The sequence below is a fragment of the Acartia tonsa genome, chromosome 3, assembly GCF_053477335.1.
Source record: "Acartia tonsa isolate MP-2025a chromosome 3, ASM5347733v1, whole genome shotgun sequence".
Taxonomy (NCBI): domain Eukaryota; kingdom Metazoa; phylum Arthropoda; class Copepoda; order Calanoida; family Acartiidae; genus Acartia; species Acartia tonsa.
Window position 1 is genome coordinate 107,636 of NC_137262.1, and position 23,605 is coordinate 131,240.

Sequence of the window (23,605 nt, forward strand, 5' to 3'; positions counted from 1 at the left end):
GATCTCTTAAGCGCAAAAGAGCGCAAGCAAATCCTCTTACATGGTGATATTAGATGTATATTGTATAATATCAGAGAACTTTACCCTGTGTATGCGAAACTATGCGAAGTTTTTTTTTTTAAGCCCTAAAGATACTGGGTCTATCAAAATATAACACTTTTTTAAGATGTAAAAGTAATATATATTTCTTATTATTTAAAACACCTATTTAATTGAACTCAAAGTAAAGAAAAGTTTTAAAATCAAATAAAGATTATCCATTGATGTCTAAGCTCTCATCAGAACTATCATACCTTTTTATTAGGGGGGGGGGGGTTGCTTGATTTATATCAAACTTGGATCCCATTAAAGCTAAAAGTCTAAAAATTTGTATGTGCAGTTTCCTTGATCAACAAAAAATATTCTGATTTTATATGTTTAACATTATCTACTCCCTTTACCCTTTATTGAGCAACCTTTCACAAAAGGTTCTTTCATACTTATTAAAAAAGAAGAGTGGAATTTATATTGATTAAGATAGAAACTGTTTCCTTTAAAGTTAAATGAAAATAAAAATTAAAGTCTTACATATCTATGATCTAAAGGGATAGGACAATGGCCCGTAATGTACATCCCCAATGCTAATACACAAAATTGCCCTTTCTATAAATTACAATTTGTTGTTGAATCTAAAGGGATAAGACAATGGATGGTAAATTAATGTACACCCCCAATGCTAATACACAAAATTGCTCCTTCTATAAATTACAATTAGTTGTTGAAATGTTTGGACTCTCAACTAGTAAACCAACCAATCAAATTCAATAAAAGTCCCAAAAGTTGTTATGTCTACAAATAAGAAAACACTATTATAAAACTTTGTGGATTAGTATATAAATAAACAGCCCATTGTTCCCTTTCTCCCTGCTATATACACACAGAAAATGAGTAAGAAATTGACTTATCTCTGTAAGTAATTTTTGTATTAGAAATCTCAAAATATAAATCTTAGCGGCGGCGATCGGCAGGAAAACGGCGGCAGATTTTCATTAAATTTTAGTTGGTCGTGTATTGTTGTTAGAATAGCTTAAGTTTAAAATTTGAAGTCTCTAAGTCAAAAATTAAGGTAAAAGGAGTTAATTAAAGATTTCTGGAGACCTGCAGGATCAGGACCTCCAGGATCATACCTGGAACCGGAAGTTGACTTGAACACCTATATTTCATAGTAATATAGGATATTTTAGTATTTTGGTAAGATGAAATGCTAAGTTTATGTCATAAAAAAATATTTTTGCCTTTTACCTGTATGATCCTGCCAGGTATCCTGGCATCCTAGAGATATTCAACTTTCACTTATGTGTCGTACCCATTTTAAACAAGTCACTCAGTTATAGCTCTCTATCTTTTACACACAGAAAATGAGATCGAAAATACCAAAAATGGGAGGGTCGCTCCCCCCCCCCCCAGACTGTTAAGGGTTAACAAACATTGTTAATTGGGTTGTGCAATATCTTTTGTTATGATTCCCGTCAATGTAGCTCAAAAACAAAGGAAGTTACAGCTTCTGAAATGTGCTTATTAGACTATCTTTACACCCCCAACCCCTTGACGCCCCTTGTGTAAAACCCCAATTATAATTATTTTTCACAATTATTTTAAAAGATATATGTATACTTATTGCTATTTAAATAAAATTTCATCAAAATTTTTAAATATATACTCTCTATGATTTTTTGTCATTTTTCGGGATTTCTGGAATACAGTGCTGCAGTTATTTTACAATAATTGCAATTTAAAACCAATTGATCAAGCAATTTGATTTCTCTAATCTTAGTTTGGCTCCAAGGAATGTTCCATCTTTCACTTCTATCCTGACATTGGGAATAATGATAAAGAACTGGAGTGTAAGGTACTGTATTGATTTTTATATTAAATACATTATTATAAGGATGAAACATGTTATTATATTTATAAAAGAAGGAAAACCTAATCTGATAGGAAGAAAAAACTGTGACAGTATTCATTTATCCAAATATTTGTAGTCTTTCAATATTTTCCTAAAAATATTTCCTCTATTTTTGTTAACAGGAATCTTGTATCACACACTTTATTGGATTGGCAAGTTTCTGCTATGACATTTCTACTAAATATGATTTCTTGTGAGTATCTAATGACCAATATATAACTCATGCATGCAGCTTTACATATAAAAAAAATACTTTTGTAAAATATTTTCTATTTTAATTTCATTGAAATATTATCCAGATCAGAAAAAAGAATTTTATTAAATACCATTGAAAAATAATAAATAAAAATTCAAAACAAGTTTTTTGATAATAAACCATTTTTCTTTAGCATAATAGTAATAATTTGCTTTAATTTAAGTCAATTAAAAAATTCAAGTTCCAGAAGTTATTTAAAACTAATCCTATTCCTAATGAATATAATAATATTATACACTTTTTTTAAAGTGGTGCTCACCTTAAACGGATTGAGGAGTGTAATACCTTTGCCAATCTCTGTAAAAGTGTTTATATCCTAGAGGTATATAATTCAATTGTCAACTTATTATTAATATTATTAAAATATGTGTTTAACATATTCATAAGAAGTTACTATAGTTAATATAAAAGTATTAAAATAAATTGTATTCAAATTTCAATTCAGTGGCAATAATTGTGAAGTGCATTTTTTTAATCTGTAAATAAAATTTTTCTCACCAGGCTGAAACAAATTCTTCTAAAATGGTTGTGAAAAACATGAAGATTGAACATGAGGATAGTTTTTTTACATATTTGATTTTAGTAGCAAAGCTTCTCTATAACTTACCTTCTGTCCCTAAGTCCATAAAATAATATCAATTCCTATGATTGACTCTGCTGTTATTTAGAATAGACTGTTGTATTTCTTTTGTTTTGCATAACCAGTGAGCATGCAGTATATATATAGGTCTTATTAGTTTCAGGAGATATTTTAATCCTATAGAGGAATTGTGTTTTTCTTGACTGTTGAGTAATAATTTTTTCTGAAAGATCGTGATCACCTGAAAATGTCTGAATCATGAATGATAAAATATTATTTACTTTAGTCCAAACTGAATGAGCATGAGAAAAAAATTCTTGAATTGGAACTTTCAAGGAAGAAGGACTTTGATGCTTTAAATGTGAGGTTTTAATGTTTGTAACTTTATCTGGTATTTTTAAAGAAAATTCAGCTATGCAAAAGGTTTGCTAAATATTCTAAAGGGCCATCTTGTTTTATTATAAAATTTGGACATAAATTCATTCCAAATTAATATTATTGTTCTGATTTTAGTCTGAATTAAATGAAACATTAAGGACAGTACAGTCACAGAATGATGTCATGACAAGTTTGAAGGTGAGATTTATTTTCAAAATCTAAAGGAGCAAAAAGCATATGTTGTTAATTTATTTCTATACTTATATTGAATATTACAAAAGGGTTATTTAAGTTTCCCTTTTAACATATAGATATTGATATTAATGTTGGAAAAAAAAGAAGCTTCTTATATAAAGAATTTTATTTATAGAGAAAATGATAAAAAATTTATGGTGTGTTTTTGATTTTAGTCAGAATTAAGTGAAATTGTGAAAACAGTACAGTCACAACAAGATGTCAGGAATAGTTTACAGGTGAGTTGTATTGTTAAATCTTATATGAAGACACAAAGAGCAATACAAAATTTCCCTTTCATTATTTATTATATAAGTAATGTATTTTGTGTGGAAGTAATTTCGAATTAATGTTGCTGTTTGAATGTTTCAGTTGGAATTAAGTGAATCAAAGAAAACAGTACAGTCACAACAAGATGTCATGAAAACTTTAGAGGTGAGTTTAAATTGTTAAAGTTAAATTAAGCAACAGCAAAAAAACACTTTAGCTGAAAAACTTGTAGATTTTACATACAGGTTACTTAATAACTTTGTTGAATTTTTTTATACTACATACTTCCTGCCACTAAGCCACCAAAACCAACTCCAGTAACAGCTGGCTGGTAGGTTTGAATCTTGGCCCAACACAGCATCATAACTAAAGAAGGGAAAAATGGTTTCTACTTCTGCTATATCAGGTGCGTGACATGAATAGTTATAGTATGAGGAACGCCTTAACCCAAAACAGGGGAATCTCATTAATATGCACTGTTAGGGCTTCAGAGACAAAGATCATGCAATCGAAGGGTGATGGGCAATGGATGCTTTACACCATAATCATAAGTTGAAGAGTATGTTATTTATTATACCAACAGCTTTTATTAAATTGAGTTGTTACACAATAGGGCAAAGTAATAAAAAAGGCAACTTATTATTTGATTGTTTTATTTGAAAAGTAAGTAAATTTCAGAGTTCATTAGTTCAAAAAGAACAGAGGTGAATTCTTAAAAAACTTTTGCCTCACTGAAATCCATTTGCCTCACTAAAATTTTAGTGAGGCAAAATTATCCTCTCTAAATTTTTGTGAGCCTACCTGATTTTAGTGAGGCAAAAGTTTTTTTTAAAGAATTCATCTCTATTTAGTCAATTCATGATTTTATGAATATGCTATAGTAATTAACATAAAGAAACAAATTGTAAAATTATATTGAAAAGTGAAGCTTTTCTATTATAAAGTTGGTCAATACATATGTCACTAATAGCACATAAATTAAATTTAGGCAAGTTAAAATTGTCACATTTTTAAAGAACTTTGCATAATGATTTCTGTAATGGTTATATAGGATTTAGAAAACTAAGCAACTCTTTAATTGTTAACATACCAATTTAAATATATTACTAATTTTTTGTATGGTATTTTGATTGTACAATATTCTAAGCAATGCATCTCTATACTCAAGTTCTAAAATATAACAGAGTATCCTGTACTAAAACAATTTTGAAACAAATTGGTATACAATTTACTTAATATTAATATTTTGCTTAGTTTTTACATTCTGCAAGTGTCAATGATAGTTTGTTTTGTTTAATGAGCTTTGCTTGTATGAATGCTGCCATGTAATTTATGGGGACTTTTATTTTTGATTTAGTTGCAGCTTGATGTGCTTGAGAGAAATTTTATATATAAATGTCACATGAATGGATTTGAATTTGACAAGGGTACAGGTGAACAGCATATTATTTACAAAATATTTTATTCTGACTTTTTTGTATTCAGAAAGCTATATTAAAAGTTTTGGCTAGATAAAAAAGACATATTTTACATACAAAGAACTTTTTGAAATGTTTGAGAGTAATTATGTAGATAAGTAAAATGTATAAATATAAATAAGTGGGTAATATCTTATGTGTAAACAGTTGATCACTGAAAAATTCCACACACTTTTTTTAATAACTTGGAATAAAGGGAAGGTGTTAGCTTTTTTCTATGATTAACCCCAATAAATGTGTATTTTCTAATAAGGCATTTGCTACAAGTATGTGTCAGAGAGAATGACTTGGGAAGATGCCAAACAGAATTGCTGATCTCTTTAGCATTTACTCACAGCAAGAAAATGATTTTGCAAATAGTAAGACAATTAAAATGATTAAAATTTTACATATTTTATTTTTTACAACAAATATCTTGCAGTAGGCACTATTAAGAATGATTACAAGGATAACAATTCCAAACAACTATTATTGATAACGTGACTAAGCATCTTGTGCAACACTACCCCATTTCCTTTCCAAGATATTTAAAAATAAACAATTATTCAGAAATAAATATTGGTTGCATTAAAGAGCAGAAAATATGCTAAAAATATGCAAATTAAAATGAGAGTTTAAACATATCATGTCTTGCAATTCAACCAACTGGGGCAATTCTTACACTAATTACACTATGTTTAAACAATACCATCCAAAATAGCTTTTATTAACCCATTAGTGCCGAGCGCCACTTTTATGGGCCGATCGAGCTGTAAGTTTCAGAGAAGCTTTATAATGGTCAAAACGGAATTTGTATTTTTTTGTTTTGCTCTAGTGGCGTGCACAAGAAAGTTGCAAAAAAACCCGGTTCGGCTTGGCCATAAATACCAACCAGGCATTAACACCCGTTTTTGGTGCTTTCCCCCAGTTTTAAAACCCAGTTGACCTGTATAAACCCGGTTATTTTGACCAAAAATCGAAAAATGTAATTTTTGAACGCCAAAAGTGTGATGAACATTTTTTAGAACTTTGATACGATCCGTAATTGAAAACTACACAACCTCATGTAATCTAAAGAGCTACAAGTATAATACAAAGCGATTTATTTCAAATTTTGTGTTTAGCCGGCAATTTCGGGTAAAAAAACCCTGTTTTGTTGTTGTTGTCAAAAAAGATCTATTAGTGAAACCGGGTAATAAAAATTTCAGACTCCAAATGGAAATGCCGAACCGGGCTTATATAGGGCGTAAAGAAACGATAAAAAAATCATATAAAAAATAATAATTTAAATAAAACGAATTCACAAATAGATGTACTTGTCAATAAACTTTAGATTTAACGAAAAAAATCAGCGACTTTACTATAAAAACAAAAAAGTTAGATGGGGTATTTTGAATTTTCATGATTTTCAAACTTTGTTGATCTATACCGGCAAACAGAAGTAAGCAAAACTAACTGTTCCAGTGGGAAATGAAAGCCAGGGTAGTAGAGGGGGGATTCATACTGAGAATGATGCAATTATGAAGCCGAAAACCGGTTTTTTTACATTTTCTGGCACCGGGTTTTAAAACCCAGTTCGGCACTAATGGGTTAAACATTTATAGTTTCATTTTACATTTTTGACTTTTATTATCATAACAAAAGGTTCTCTTTTAAAGCTATTTGTAGATTCTAAATGACATTTCTGTAATCTTTATTTAGGCATTGCTTACTCAAAAAATAATCTTACTTGGATTGGCTTGACTTACAATGACAAGGAAGGGACCTTTCAATGGACTGATGGAAGCCCAGGTAAAGTTTATAATTAACAGATATTTAAAAGAAATACACTTAATCTATAATACAAAGTAGCTTGATGTCTGTCTGTGTGTCCATCTGAAGCTTAAGATCTTGGTAACCACTGAACTGATTGGATTCTACTTTTCAGGGAATATACCTACTGGTCCTTTAAGGGTTTTAAGCTATTTTCTTGTAGAATGAGACACCCCCAACCCCCCCTAAAAATAAAAATCCCTACCCAATTTTTTTTTCTTGTGTAGGTTAACTATATTTCCACAATTTTTTCTTTCTTAAGGGGAAGTTAGTTCATTTTTTTTTTTTTCTTGCGTAGGTACCTATTTTTCTAAAAAAAATTTTCTTATGGGGAAGTCAGTTCACATAAAACTACTGGCAGCAGCACCAGTAGTACTTGATTTTGTAAATTTCCTCTTGGAACAAAGTCCCTAGAGGCTAGGGGCAAAGCCGATAGTGTAATCTATAATACAAAGTAGAATGATGTCTGTCCATCTGTCTGAAGCTTCAGATCTTTGTGACCACTAAACTGATTAGTTTCTATTCTTCAGGGTATATACCTATTGCTCCTCTGATAATGTTAAGCTATTTTCTTGGGGAGTGGGATACACCTAACCCCCCAAAAAATGAACCCCCCCCCAAAAAAAAAAATTCTCATTTTTACGTTTTTTATATATTTATGAAAATTTTTATATTTCTTAAATATTGTTTTTATATTTCCTTTATATTTTTTATATTTTTAAAGGCTAATGGCAAACAATTTTTAAACACATTGAAAAATAAAAAAAAAACAATAAAGGTTTTAAAAATATAAATCAATATGAAAAAATATAAAATGTTGTAAAGAGTTATAAAAAATTATAAAATACAGAAAATATCTAAAAAATGTGAACAAAATTTTTAAAATACTTTTATATAAAACTAGAAAAAGCAAAGCTCAACAAATTAGACTTAACAAATATAGAGTAACAATGTAATTAAAATTTATAAAAATTTTCAATTTATTGATTAAACAAAAATAATACACTATTCCCATATAAATATTGTTTGACAAAACTATTAAAATAGCTTTTCTATTATTAATCATTGCTATTTATTTTGGATACAAGTTGGATACAAGAACTGGTCAAAAGGAAAATCAGATCGAAGTCAAATTGAAAACTGTGTGTTGGTTAGTTTATTTCTTATAGTTAATACTAATAGGAAATTTAGCCCTGAGATGCCAAAGGCCCGGCTAAAAAAAACTGGTTTTTTTTCTTATGATTGTAAATTCTTATATTCATAGAAAACTGTATATCATACTATGCTAGACACAGTTTTTTGTATGGATGAGCACCAGTTCTACTAGATGAATACTAGAAAATATTTTACAGATACAAAAAATAAGATCTTAAAACATATTTCTAGGTTGGTTTTGCTTCTGGTAGATGGTATGCTGCATTTTGTGAAATCTCATTAGTTTCAATTTGCAGAAAATGATGTCTTTATATGCATTATATCTTTAAATGCATACTATGTATAAAAGCTTGAATGATGATTTTTGATTTTCAATCAATAAATTTTGTTTGCAATACTTTGGTATTTTTACACATTTAATACAGTTAATGGTTATGTTTCTTTAAAAATGAGCATTTGATAAAATAATACAAAATAATATAAATTGGATAAAAATTAATAATTTTTTGCACAGCTTCTTCATAATTAAAATGTATCTGATTTTGTTCCCATTATTGAAACATTGAAATGTAAAGGAAATATTTTTTTCTTATTCTACAGTCTCTCTATAACTGACTTTGTTGGTTTGTATCTAGATAGTTTATTATCGATATTTGATATTATTAATATTTTTCCAATAACAATGATAAAGTTTATATTAAAATAATACAAAATAATAGTAATTATGATTAGCAAAGCTTCTCTATAATCAACAACTGTCTGATTTTCTGTTTATTATTCAAACATTGAATATCAATCAGTATTTTACTTAGACAAAAAACAATAATAAAGCTAGTAATAAAGTTAATAATATTATATATGTAAATTGAATAATGATTAATAATTATTAGATCAGCAACTCTATATCTAACATATGTCTGATTTTCTGTTATTATTTAAACATTGCTTTGTAGAGAAAATAGTTTGTTCTTATTTTACAGTCTCCATAACTTAATTTGTTGGTGTGTATAGATAGATAGAAGAAAATATCAATAAAGTTTTAAAATCAATATCAATAAGAAAGTTAATAATAAAAAAATAGAAAATAATAAGTTTATGTTAACATAGTTTAATTTATTTGTGTAATGTTTTTGCAGCGTTTTTATTAATGTAACATGCATTTTTCTTTAATTTGACATGACACTAAGATATTTCTTAGAAACCAGGATTTTTTAAATTGATGTATTAATTTGCTATTTCCTTTGTAGTTCACAGAAGACATAGGTCAACCTCTGGAAATTTTAGGTCAACCTAAAAAATAATATGATTTTTTCTATCATGGTAAGCAACAGATCTAATTAGACAAAAACATCTTATTTTTCAAAGTACCTAATCTAAAAATATTTAAAATAAGTTTTATTTAAAATTTAAAGTATCTAACTAAAAAAGTCAAAGGAGCTATTTTGATTTTCCTGAAAACGCAAATATTGATTGAAGAAATAATTAAATCTAGAATAACAATAGTAATATGTTAACATATTTATTCATTTCTATGAAAACAAGTTAAGCAAGGAAATATTACTTTTAAATGACTAAAAAGCTTTAAGATTTGACCAACCACTTCTATCAATTCCTTTCTGAAATTAGTATACCTCTTGAAATTGAAAATCAATATAATTCCTACATTGTTCAGAAGGCATATCCTTATCAAATAGTAAAATATAGTATAATATCAATTATTTAATAAAGAATTAATTCTACCTGGTTCTTGGTAATTTTTAGTATTTTCCTAAATATCACTTCCACTCTTGGCTCCTAGAGTATTTAATAAGAATTACAGATTAATAATGTATGAATTACTTTCTTTCTTTAAGATCTCACTAACTACTGGATTGGCTCATATTCCTGGATAATTTCTATGTCCTGGGCTGTTGGGCCCCTAGAGGCCTCTAGGGGTATGGTGTATGTTGAATTGGATAACCCAATTTTTTTTATTTAAAAAGAAAAGGAGTGGTCAACTTTTTCTAGGGGTGATTTCTATTTGGAGGTTGGTGGTACCCTTCCCAAAATAGTTATAAATCTTCCAATGATGTATGAGAAGCTGCTCTGTAAAGGAGAACTATATCAGTTTAGTGGTTAGCAAGATCCTTCAATACAAACAAACAAACAAACAGACAGACATCGTTCTACTGTGTATTATAGATTAAAAAAGTTCAATGATACTTAACCATTCTAAAATAAGAAATCAATGAAATAAATAAGATTATCTTTAGGTGACCTCATTGGAAAGGGGTCATTTATATGACTGAGGTTTCTCAGGGTTTGAACCCCATGCAGTCTTATGACAATATGAAATAATTTAGAGCATTACTTGATTTATATCTATTTCTTACCATATTCTCTAAGTACTCTTGCTACTTCAGTATTATTCTTTTTAACTGCCCAGTCAAGTGCAGTATTACCTAGATACAAAATACATATTAATACATATTAATTGAAAAATAAATGTATCTACTCCTTACAAATTTCCTTTTATATTATCTTTATATCTTTGAGATTGCCATTCTGAAAATTGTAAACACTAACACTCAAATAAAATATTGTTCAAAATCTTTTATCTTCAGATAAATAGTTTGCTGGATAGAGATTAGAGATAGAATCATTATGGAATTATAAAACTTACCCCTTTTATTCTTAGCATTGATATCAGCTCCATGTTCCAATAGAAGTTTCACTACATCCAAGTTTCCATATTCTGCAGCTGCAATGAGACTGGTTTTTCCTAAGAATAACATTTTCAAGGCCAATAAAAAATCTTTAATATTCTACAATCTGAGGTGTCCCATAATATAAAGGAAAAAATATGTATATGCTTAAAAATCCTTACCACCATTATTCTTTACATTGATATCAATTCCATATTCTAACAATATCTTAATCACATCAATGAAACCTCGCCTTGCTGCACCCATGAGACTGTTATTTCCTGGATATATATTGCTTGGATTAACTATTTGAAGATAATTACAGAGTTAATGGATACATACAGAAAAATATATAAAGATGATAAAGCAATTAATAAAAAGATAAATTAATATATATTTTGGAGTAGTTATATAATCTACACCAAATTGTCTTTGACATTGATATCTGTTTCTAAATCTAACCAGAATCATCCCTAATATCAACATCAGCTCCATGTTTTAAAAGTATCTTTACTATATCAGTATGACCATTTGCTGCTGCCTGCATAAGACTGCTCTCTCCTAGATATAAATATATTAAATTAATTTTATATTGTGTCAGAGGTACAAATAACATGGATAATAAAATGAAACATTTAAATCAGTTTTGTTAAACTGGAGTGATTCCATGAGTGAGTAAGGCCATGCTAACAAAACTAGTACTAATTTTATGATTTTTATTTTAATATTTGAGGAAAATTGAGAAAAAGTTGTAATACAGCAGATACTAATTGGTTTCGAAGCCATATTATATAATATTTAAATAGAGATCAACTATAGTAACCATAAATAGTCTTGGCATCAACATCAACTTCATGTTCTAATAATAGCTTCACTACATCTATTTCTCCATTGAATGCTGCATGATTAAGAAGTGTATATCCTAGAGATAATAATTGTAAATTATATTTAAAAGTTTGAAAATCGTAATTCATAATAATGATGGTTATATTGCATTATGTCGTATTTAAAATATACAAAAGGTGTGCAAAAAATGCATTCTGTTTTAAAATCCAAATAAAATACATAATAAGTAATTATGAATATGTTATAAGCAGGAAAAAAATATGATTATATGTGAATATGTAACTAACCAAAAAAATCCTTAGCTGTAATATCTGCTCCATGTTGTAATAGTAATTTAACTATTTCTGTGTGACTTCCTTGACTTGCTAGCACTATACTGGTGTGAACTAAAAGTATAAAATTTAGTTGTAGAGTATAGCCAGAGATCTATTTGAAAAAAAAGATATTGATAGACGAGTAGGTAAATTGATGGATGGATGGTTTAGAAACATAGATAAATAAATTGAGAGTAGAATTGAAATATAAATATAATGATAGGAAATATTTTGTTTTAAACAGGTTAAAATATTGTACTATGATAACAATTTGCAGTAACTGACCATTTTTATTCTTGGCATTGATTGCAGCTCCATGTTCTAATAATATAATTGCTACATCTTTTTGTCCAGATTCTGCTGCATACATGAGACTTGTCATTCCTAGAATTAAATATCAAAGGGTGTAAAAAAAACGTCACTCACAATTTTCATTATAATCCCTTTAATTTTGGTTTAAAATTAGTGCTCCAAGGAACATTGACAATAAGAAAACAATATTGAATTGTTAATTGACTCACCTATTCAGAACACCACAGTTCAAAACCTAGCCTTTGTGGAGAATTTTGCTCTACCAGGAGAGTGTAAATTTTATTACAAATATGCAATAATCTCAATATGTAATGTCTATGTCTTTGATTAGTTTAAAAGGAATTAGAATTTGTAGACAAATAGGCATTTTAAATTTTAACAGCAAAATTCAGAAAATAAATCTTCCACAAGCCATTTCTTGAATTGATAAAGTTGAAATAAATGTATTCTATATGTATCAATACAAGGCAATTTAGCTTTTGATTATGTCCTAAGTAAAATTGGTGACAGAAATTTCAATTCAAGATATAGCAAGAGTATTTTTCAATACTTATTATTTTAATCAATATTATAACATGACTAACCTTCTGCATCTGCAATGTTAACATCTGCTCCATTTTCTAATAAAATCTTTACAGTCTCAGTTTGACCTTTCTCTGCTGCAACCATGAGACTAGTTTTTCCTTAATGTAAATATAATTGGTAGAAAAAATATTTTTGAAAATAATATTTGTATATTTGTTGAGCTGTTATGTCTTTTTCTTTTCTACAATTGAAATTTCATAGAAGAATATCTAATTTCCCATTCAATCCTTCCCCACATTAAAAGTGTTAACACACCTTCGATATCTTTCTCTTCAATGTCAGCACCAGCATCTACATGTTCAGTAGATCCATTTTCTGCTGTTTGTGATAATTCTAAAATATTCACTCTTATCTAAGTTAAGCTAAATCTTAGTTAAAAAAATGTCTATTTTCGTTTCTTACCTTTTTAATAATTGTAAGCTTATCTCCCCTTATTCTTAATTAATTTTTACACCTTCAGGTTGTTTTGTGTTTTAAAGGGGCTTTTGGTCTGAAGCAATAAACTACATTCCATTTGAAGCCACTTTCCCTCAAAGTAGTTTTCATTTTAAGAAGATTGACAACAAAAATCTTAAATCTTGCAGTTGGAGCACTGTGGCCAAAGTCAAATTATTTTGTGGGGATTGGGGCAAAATTTTCCAAATTAAAAAAAAATCTTATTCTTATGAGGATTATACCAAATGATTTATAGAATTTGGATAATTTTCCATACTCACCTTTTATATCTTCATAATCATAATAATAATAATAATATTCTTCCTGGTTGTCTGAAATACAGGTGTGATAATAATGAAGGCATTTAAAGAAAGTAAATAAATAAGTAAAGATTGTGTTTTATTCTTCAAAAAATAGGGAGACAAAATTGGTTATCATTGATTGGAATTAATGATATTAAAGTGAGGCCTCTATCACTCTTTTAATAGGAAGTAAGCACCTTTACTATCTCAAAAATTTTAAAATAAAAAGAAGGGCCGCAAATAATGGGTCAATGTTATAGAAGGAACTTCCATATTAAAATTTGAAATCATACAAAAATCCTAAAAATCTTTATCAGAAGCCAATTTACAGGTTTCTTTATGTAATTAAGGAATTAAGATGAGGGTTGTTAAATAAGTTGAGTAAAAATGGGGTTAACCTTGCAAAGATTAAACTTCAGAAAAAAGAAAACAAATGAATGAACAAATGGTTTTGAAAAGGGGGATGTTTCTGCCCCCTCCCCCCCCCCCTAATATATTAAGATCCAATGTTTTACTGATTTTTATGGATATTTAAAAAATTTCATCAGTTTTGTTTCATTTTATAAATAAAAAAATACTTACTTGGATCAGGAACTGGACTTGATGTGATGTAACCAACATACAATAGTAAACAAACCTAAATAAAAATATCATGTTTCAACTTACACCAGCCTAGGACCAAAACTTTACACTCCCTGACAACTCTAGAGCAAATAGTTACTGTTTCCGAGATCTTATGATACACAACTACTGCATTGTATAGTATAAATATAAATAGATCTGTGAGTTTGCACACAGCAATAGAGCTGTGAATATCTGTGAATTACAAATATTTTAAAGCCACAAGATTTTTGTCTGTCTGTGTGTAGGAATGTCAAGATATTTTAATGGCTGTACTTTTCACCCAACAATTTGCAGGGAGGTGGGTTATTCAGATTTTAGGCTCTTATTCAGGGACAGGATGAGAAAATCACCCAAGAGATATAGCTTAAAAATATTAAAGACAAAGCAACTTCTATGATAAAAAAGAATGGTTTCAATCTTATATGAAAAAAAGTGTTAATACACAAAGTAAAAGTTGAGCACAAATCTACCCCCCCCCCCTTATTTCCTTGTTTTTGAAAAAATGAAATAAGGTGGTGATATTTTTTTTCCTATGCCCCACCCCTGTGGGGGAACTAAACCTACAGTGCTTTAACCTTTTTTAGAACTCAACAGTACCCAATATAACCTAACCTAATCTGACCTAAAAAAAATAATACTAAAAATTACTACTTCTCTTTCCCTTTTTTTTTAAAAAAGGAGAAGGAGAAGAGAAATAAAATTCAAACCAGTTACATATGAAAAACTGCCCTAGACCAATGATTAAATTCCTTGAAAATTCTGAAATGATTAGTTTAGCTGTTTACAAGATCTTTCTAGACATCCATATGTACACGCAGAAACACATAACTTTGACAATTGTGAAATTTCCTTTTAAGCAGAAACTATTAATTTGTCTTTTATAAGAATATTTTCATTAGTAATCTACAAAATCTATAAGTTATGTTAATAACAAATAAGTTTACACTGTATTGGTGTGTATTAGATTGAAAAACTGATATTAATTTGTTAAAACATACACTAAGCATAAAATACCTGCACTGGTTAAAATAATGTAACTCACACAGAAAAGTTTTTCCATCTTGACTCTATCCCAATATGAAAGTAACTGATGGTTTAGTTGGGTGTTTCTAAGTGTGTTTAGTTAGGGGAATGTGTGTGAGTGTGTGTGTGTCTTTGCAAGGTTAACTCTCAACGTCACCTTGAGAAAACCACTTTCAATTCATCTTTGAGAAAAAAGAGCCTTCAAGTCTAAATATCTATAATTTTTAATCACTAAAGTTTTCTTTTATTTACTTTACTATAATATCTACACCCAAAAATGAACTAGTAACTCATATCTGTTTTTTTTTTAATTAAGAGGATTTACTTTTAAAATTAAATATATAAATTCAAAATGCAATTACAATTTTATCCTTTTGAGTGAAAGTTTTTTATATAATTGGGGAACAATCAATTGTGTTCTAGTTTGATTATCATTTTAAGTAGAAAGAAAAATGGAAGGGGGGAGGGGGGGAGGGGGACATTCATCATGGGATGGTTCATCAAAAATTCCAAAATATAAAATAATACTATAATGTTTGTCATTGTAGTTCAATGATCTCTCATATTTAGCAACAACTTAGGGTAGAATGTACGTACATTTGTACAATGTTACAAATCTTTTTGGCTAAGTTTCAGTAAATATCAATACATTCCATTCTATACCTTTTTTTATCTTCTTCAAGCCCCACCTCAATTTTGATTCTAGAACCAAATTCATTGAAAAGTAATTCTCTCAAACTCAAATTTTATTGTGCTAAGGGATTACATTTATTTTAGGGGATTGTACCACTATCCTCCCAAGATAAATGGCCCCTAGAAAAAAAATAATCTTTCCCCTAAGATTTTGTTTTTTAATTTTCTTCTGTAAAACTACAGGGTGTTTCAAGAATAGGCATTTGGAAAAAACTGGTTTGTTGAAATATGCATTTTTAAATATTTGAAACATAAATGTACCAGAACAGGTTTTCCATGTATATAAAGCATTTTATATAATTGTTTTATTTACTATGCATAATTAAGCTAAATACATTTCTCTTGAAACACCTTGTAAAATTAAAAATTGCTCGAATTTTAATGTTCTAAAATGCAAAAAAATGTGCTGTTTATTACTGTGAAAAAAAATATCAGAAAAAAATATGGTTTTCCTTTACAATACAGCTTTTCATAGGTCTTTTGAAGGATTAAAAACTTTTTAGGGGAGGGTACCACTACCCTCCCAAGATAAATAGTTCCTACAAAAACCTTGCCCTCAAATTTTAATGTGCTAAAAATTATAATTTTTAATTTGTATATTTTCCTCAGAAAGACATAAATGTCCCTAGAGGCATAGTTGCTTGTTATTCAAAGGAGACCATGGTTGTTTTATGTTGACATCTAAACTTTTCAAAGCAACTGAATGTTTTAACTCTTTGGTAAAACCTAAAAGCATTTAGTTCTGTTGCAGTTTGGGCAAATAGTTAAAAACAAAATTCTATTAAAGATCAAAGATGTAAAAATTGGTAAATGAATGCAATTAGTACCATCAAAAGTGTTTTGGGTAGTATATTACACAACCCAAAACCTCTAAATCCAACTTAAAAAGTTAGACCCATGGAGTGAATTTGTCAAATTCAAATTTTCCCCACTCTTCTGTGGAGATTTCTCCAGTAAAAAAGCTTGGACAAGATGCAACTATGCATCAGTGTTTATGTCATTAGGATTATGATGGGAGGTCCCCAAAGTTTTATAGTAACATTTTTTTAAATCTTGCTTGAGGATCTTTATTGAATATAGATTGGTTGGTTTATTAAGTTGAGTGTCCAAACATTTTAACCACTGATGATAATTTACAGAAGGGGTAATTTTGTGTTTCATATTAGTGGAAATACATCAATTTAATGGCCATTGTCTTATTCCTTTAGATCTCTGAGGATTATGACAAATATATATCATAAACATAATAAAAAAAAGCAAGCTTTTATTCTCCAGATATTTTTAACAACAAAAAAACTATTAATTTCATTCAAATTAGTGTTCTCTATTAAATATACAGTTATTATACATGATTAATATAACTATATTACTTCTATTAGAAAATTACATTTTTAAACAAGTTCTTAAATTCATAAAAAGTGTTACTTCTTTCTCATAATTGCATATCATAACTTTTATTAGCAAAAAGAAGAGTTTAGAATTAAAACATAAAAATGACTAATAATTACAACAAAATAATAAAATAAATCATAATGTTTTTTTAGATAAATAACAAAAGTACATTAAATTGATTAAAAGAACATGGCAATGATTCAAATAACATCCCAGGAATCATTGTCATAAAACATATTTGGATTTGTCACTTGACATTCAATTGTCCTTGGATTCAGTTCAAATTTTCCAGAATTGTTAGACCCGCTGCAGGATTTTTATCTTTGCCTCTCCCCCTTATCTCTGTTAGCTTTGGATGATCTTCAGGGTTTTGAATTCCAACATTATGATATTCACTGTGGTTGATATTACCTTCTTTTTGTTTTTATGCCATAGCTTTTGTGTAAAAATCCTGATCATCTTCCTTTTCTTTGTGAGAATTACTTGAGTCTTTATCTTCTTTCTGTTTGTCCTTTGTGGGTTCTATGTTGAGCTGACAATTACCATCTTTATGCAAATTTTCTGTACAAACTTTGCTTGGGTCTCTCGCAGGGTTACTGTAATTGCATATCTAATAAAACAATGCTATTTTTACATTTGAATGATTATTTTATGATTAGATATTGATTTGATTTGTATAGGATAGGTTGATCAAAACAGTATGTTAAATTAGACTAATTTCATCTACTTAAACTTTATCCTAATACTAGTGGCTACGCCCCTAGAAGCCTCTAGGGGCACTTAAGGTTGGAGGGGGAAAAGTTGACATCATCCCATTTTAAATTTGAATTTCATAAGAGTAAAAAAATATTTTTTTTTGGGGGGGAGGGGGTGAAAACACCCTCACCTAAAATAGTTTAAAACCTTCCCAGGACCAATAAGAAGCTTCACTGTAAAGGAGAAAAATATCGGTTCAGCGGTTAGCGGGATCCTTTGGGACAGACCAAATACGCTTACTACTTTATATAATAGGATAGAAGTAACAGGATATCTATCTGTGTGTGTCAGATAAATTTGCTAACTAATGAACTGATATGGTTCTCCTTCACAAAATTTAGCTCCTCATTGGTCTATGTAAGTTTGTGACAATTTTTGGGGAGTAACTAAGAAATCTATCCTAGAAAAAAATTACTCCCTACCTAGATGTCTCTAGGAGCATAATAGCTCTTTCTTATCTTTCTCGCATTGTATTATAAACAGCTTTCTGCTGGTATGAAAATGTACAATTATAAGATTAAAACCAGTTTTTTTTTAGCTACAAGATGCTGAAGCTACAGGCTACAAAACTGGTTTTAATTTTATTATTATACATTTTCATATACATTTATAGAAATCTGGATATAAAACGATGCTACACTGTTAAAATTTTTTTGCTTTTTTAGCATCAGATAATACCATATATTCATTTCATTAATGTATAGTATCATCCCATACGTTTTAGCAAAAAAAACTTATTATGATACAAGGAAGATTCTAATACTGTATTCAGTATTACTTAGTATTCTTGGGAGTAATATGTATTACTAAATAAAGAATGTGCCTATATAGTATTATCCAATAGGCTCTATGTAACAAAAATCAATATGATAGAAGGAAGTTTCTTATACTCTCTATCATAATTTTTTATACCCTGTAGAGTATACAACTGTTTTACTTTGGATAAAAGATCAGTTTATAATATTTGATTATTATATGTACATATACATTTTATGATATCAACAAACATACCAAGTAGAGCCATAAAACAATAATTTAAATGTAAATTTAGTAAATAAATGACTTTAAAAATGTTTAGGGCTTAACACAGATTCTTAAAAATAAAAACTATGGTCAATTATACTTCAACCATAAATGGTAACTTTTTATCTTTGTCTAAAACGACCAAGCCATTGCTTATAATACTTCCATGAGAGGTGTGCACTCTTGATGTCTGTTTTAATTAATCTATACAGTATAGATTCTTACTCTAGAAGGTATGAATTGTTACTATAATGTATTAATCCTTACTCTAGAGGGTATGAAACATTACTATATTAATAAACTTCTCTCTAGCGTATTTTCCCATACTCTAGAGAGTATGAAATATTACTATATTAATTAACTTCTCTCTAGCGTATTTTCCCATATTCTAGAGAGTATGAAATATTACTATATTAATTAACTTCTCTCTAGCGTATTTTCCCATACTCTAGAGAGTATGAAATATTACTATATTAATTAACTTCTCTCTAGCGTATTTTCCCATACTCTAGAGAGTATGAAATATTACTACATTAATAAACTAAACTGTATAGTATTGATCAATATGCTAGAAGATATGAATTGATACTAAAAAATGTAATGATTCTGTATAGTAATAATTATTGTGTTATATAGTACTACATAGTGTTATATATTAATTAAGTAATTATAGCATACTTATGGGTCCAATACTCCCCAGGGTATCAATTGATACTAAATGAAAAAATTATTTTTAACAGTGTAGACATAGTTTTTCTGAATAGCTGAGAAGCGGTTCTAATCCACCCGATATTAATCTGTTTTGAATGAATACGAGAAATATAGCATTCCTGTGTTACAATATAACAACTATTCCATCCGATTTGCATTCCAATAGACATATAATTGAACAATTCAAGCTCCTCACCCTCTACTAAGGGCCAAACAATCATGAAAATAAGAGATAATGCAATTCGATAAAAGCAAACAAGAAGACCAACAATTATAGAAGACCAATAAAAAGGAAACATAATGATAATAAAAAATTGAAATAAAAAGAATAAAGCTAATTGGGAAACTTGACATAATTTCAAGGTTATCAAGATAATCAACTCTAATGCAATAAGAAATCCAAGCAATATTTTCCCCCTTGGAACACTTGATACTTTTTTTGATACTTGATTGATATTTTCATTATAAGATCTGCAAAATAATAATGTGTAGCTGTCTATAGTGCCCTAGTAAAATGGGGATAGATATCACTTCATTTGGCCTACCTATTCTAGTGACATCAGGAAATACCCTATCCCCCATTTCTTTTCTAGGGGATTTCTTACCCCCCCCCCCCCTTCCTTTCTCTTTCCCTCTACTATGACGTCATAAAAAATAGGTAGGCCAAAAGTAATGCATCTATCTCCATCTTCCTAGGGTACAAAACATATCTACATTTTTAGCAAAAACAAGTATGGAAAAATCTATTGAAGCGAAGCAGTATAATCAGAAGGGTAGGACAAACTAACAATATAGTGTTAGAAATTTAAAAATTTAGAAAAAATTTACAAAAAAATCAGTTGGACATACTTACTTTTTTTAGGACTTGATGCTTTTATATAATATTGTACCTTGTAAAAAAACAAGGATGCGACGTCCATAAAAGCAAAGCACTGAAACGGTAGGACATACGGACATTAACACTTGTATAGAGTCAGAACTGAATAATCATAATATAAATGTATAAGAGTCAAAGCAAAATTGTAAGAAAATTTGTTGATAAACTGCTTGATTCAGGATAATGTTTATGGACATACTTACATTTTTAGGACTTGATTATAGAGTTGCTTCGCTTATTACATTATACTTTATTGTCCAAGGAATTAATATACCAAAAATCAGATCAATCGGATGATTAGATCACATAAAAATTTGTTGTTAAAAAAAATCAAAAAAAAACAACATGTTTAAAATGGACGTACGTACATTTTGGTGATGATTATAGAGTTGCTACACTTTCTAAATGGTACCTAACTATTAAAGGAATCACCATGCAAAATTTGAAATTGATAGGACAATTCTAACATGCCTAAATTAACGAAAAAAGCTATCCGTTACAGACGTACGGACGGACCGACCCTAATTATAGAAAAGCTTCACTTTTAAAAATCATGAATAAAAGTTAAATAATCAGCATGTTTTAAATGGACATACGGACTTTCTGGTATTGATTATAGAGTTCTTTCACTTTCAATATTGTATCTTACTGTTACAGGAATAATCATGAAAAGTTTAAAATTGATAGGAAAATTCTTACATGTCTTAATTAACGAAAATACCCTAATTATAGAAAAGCTTTGCTTTTAAAATGCGCACTAATAAAAGGCAGTTAGGGAGGGGACATTGGGCTATTTATTATACAAGTCTTCAAAGTTTTACAATGACGTTTTCTTATTTGTTAGCCTAACAACTTTCAGGATTTTTATTTAATTTTCATTGGTTGGTTCATTAAGTTAAGTGTCCAAACGATTCAACCACTAATTGTAATCGACAGAAATGGTAACTTTGTGTATTATCATTGTTGATGTACATCATTTATAGGCCATTGTCTTATCCCTTTAGATCCCTTAATTAAAAAAAAACTATATAGAGCTAGCTTCCTTTTTTTGGCCCTATACCAGTTTTTTATTTCTATTATACACAAATCAGAAATCAAGTATATGTGAGATCTTAAGCTACATACAAATACCTGAATTAACAGTTACGTAGGTATGTAAGGACGGACAGACCCTAATTGTAGAAAAGCTTTGCTCTTAAAAATGTACACTAATAAAAGGCCCCACTATACAGCTAGCTACCTTTTTTAGGCCCCTATTATATACATATTTTATGGATTTTTATATACAACAAGGATGACTACATCCATGAAAGCGAAGCTCTGAAACGGCAGGACAAACAAACATTAATACTTCATATAGAGTATCATAACTGAATAACCAGATTATACGAAACAAAACTATAAGTAAATTTGTTGAAACATTAATTATATACTGGATAATGTTTAAGAACGTACTTAGGACTTGATTATAGAGAGGCTTTGCTTGTAACATTGTACTTTGTTGTCCTAGGAATCAGCATTCCAAAAATCAAATAAATCGGATTATTATATCACATAAAAAAATTTTGTTAAAAAAAGTTTAAAATTGACGTACGGACATTCTGGTAACGATTGTAGAGTTGCTACGCATTCTAAATCATACCCAACTACTAGAGGGATCACCATGCAAAGTTTGAAAATTAACATGCCTAAATTAACAAAAAAAAGCTATCCTTTATAGACGGACGGACGGACATACGGACCTACCCTTATTATAGAAAAGCTTCGCTTTTTATAACAAAACTTTGATCTTTAAGATAAGAGTGTTAAGCAAAGACTGTGGAGTGTGTTGGTTCCAAACCACAAGAAATTCAAGTTTCAAATCAACTACATAATTTCCCTTTTAAACCAGGGATCTAAAGGGATAAGATAATGGCTGATGATGCACAAAATCAGCCCTTCTGTAGATTTCAACTAGTGGTTGAAATGTTTGAACAATCAACTAAAAAAAAACGTTATTATAAAACTTTGGGGACTAGTGTAATAAATAGCCTAATGCCCCCTACCTCCCTGCTTTTAACCCAGCTTAATTTTTTTTTAAAATCCAACTTCATTTTATTTTAATGGTGATTTCCCTTAAATTGCCTAGTTAAGCACCCACCCTCCCCTAAACCTTTTATTCAAAACTTTTTTTAGGAGGGGGGGGGGGGCCCGGGGGGCTTAACATTTTTGTATGTTTATTAAAAGTAAAGTTTTTCTATTAGGGTTGGACAGAGCGTACGTCTGTAACGGATAGCTATTTGTTTTAATATATGCATGTTAGAACCGCCCCATAGATTTCAAATTTTGCATGGTGATTCCTGTGACAGTTAAGTACGATTTGGAAAGCATATCAATAAACAAAACCTATTCATCTGTTTTGAAATTTCTTTTATGTATGTCTTTCCAACCGCACAAATAATAAACATGCATAAAAACAAGGATGACAACATCCATAAAAGAAGAAGCTCTAAAATCAGAAGGAAGGACAAACGCACAATAACATTTGTAGATTTTCAGAACTGAATAATGCATAAATAATTGCAAAACTTCTTAAATACGGGATACTGTTTAACTTCATACTTGTTTTATAGAGATGCTTCGCTTACAACATTGTATTGTATATTATCATAAAGTTTCATGGTTGTTAGTCTTTCTAACTTAAAAAAATAAACCAGTTTGAGAATTGCATAAAAACAAGGATGACAACATCTTTAAAAGCAAAGCTCTAAAGGAAGGAAGGACAAACGAACAATAACATTTGTAGATTCTCAGAACTAAATAAGCAGAATATAAATGTATAAGTATAAACAAAATATATTGCAAAATTCTTAACAGGATACTGTTTAACTACATACCTACATTTTTAGGACTTGATTATAGAGATGCATCGCTTATAGCATTGTATATTATAATAATTTTT

General features: G+C 29.1%; 1 protein-coding gene and 1 long non-coding RNA gene across 4 annotated transcripts; one reads left to right on the forward strand and one right to left on the reverse strand.

Moving 5' to 3' along the window:
• The first annotated feature begins 919 nt into the window (after window positions 1-919).
• LOC145315029 (uncharacterized) lies at window positions 920-2,524 on the forward strand. The gene is made up of 3 exons (XR_013877925.1): window positions 920-1,888; window positions 2,068-2,138; window positions 2,451-2,524. It is a non-coding gene; the product is annotated as an uncharacterized LOC145315029 (long non-coding RNA).
• A 7,057-nt stretch (window positions 2,525-9,581) lies between these two features.
• Window positions 9,582-15,365, reverse strand: LOC145312970 (uncharacterized). Of its 3 annotated transcripts, none has more exons than XM_080152184.1 (14): window positions 15,232-15,365; window positions 14,148-14,202; window positions 13,545-13,595; window positions 13,084-13,161; window positions 12,828-12,926; window positions 12,217-12,315; window positions 11,905-12,003; window positions 11,595-11,693; window positions 11,234-11,332; window positions 10,954-11,052; window positions 10,750-10,848; window positions 10,460-10,528; window positions 9,828-9,881; window positions 9,582-9,703 (listed from the first exon to the last, which is right to left on the reverse strand). In XM_080152184.1, exons 1-13 carry the CDS (start codon window positions 15,247-15,249, stop codon window positions 9,856-9,858), a joined length of 990 nt encoding a protein of 329 aa, XP_080008310.1. In that variant the 5' UTR covers window positions 15,250-15,365; the 3' UTR covers window positions 9,582-9,703; window positions 9,828-9,855. The 3 variants fall into 3 exon arrangements, with proteins under 3 accessions (XP_080008310.1, XP_080008312.1, XP_080008311.1); XM_080152186.1 differs by having other exon boundaries at window positions 13,084-13,119; window positions 15,232-15,362; XM_080152185.1 differs by having other exon boundaries at window positions 13,084-13,143; window positions 15,232-15,360.
• Between the last annotated feature and the right edge of the window lie 8,240 nt (window positions 15,366-23,605).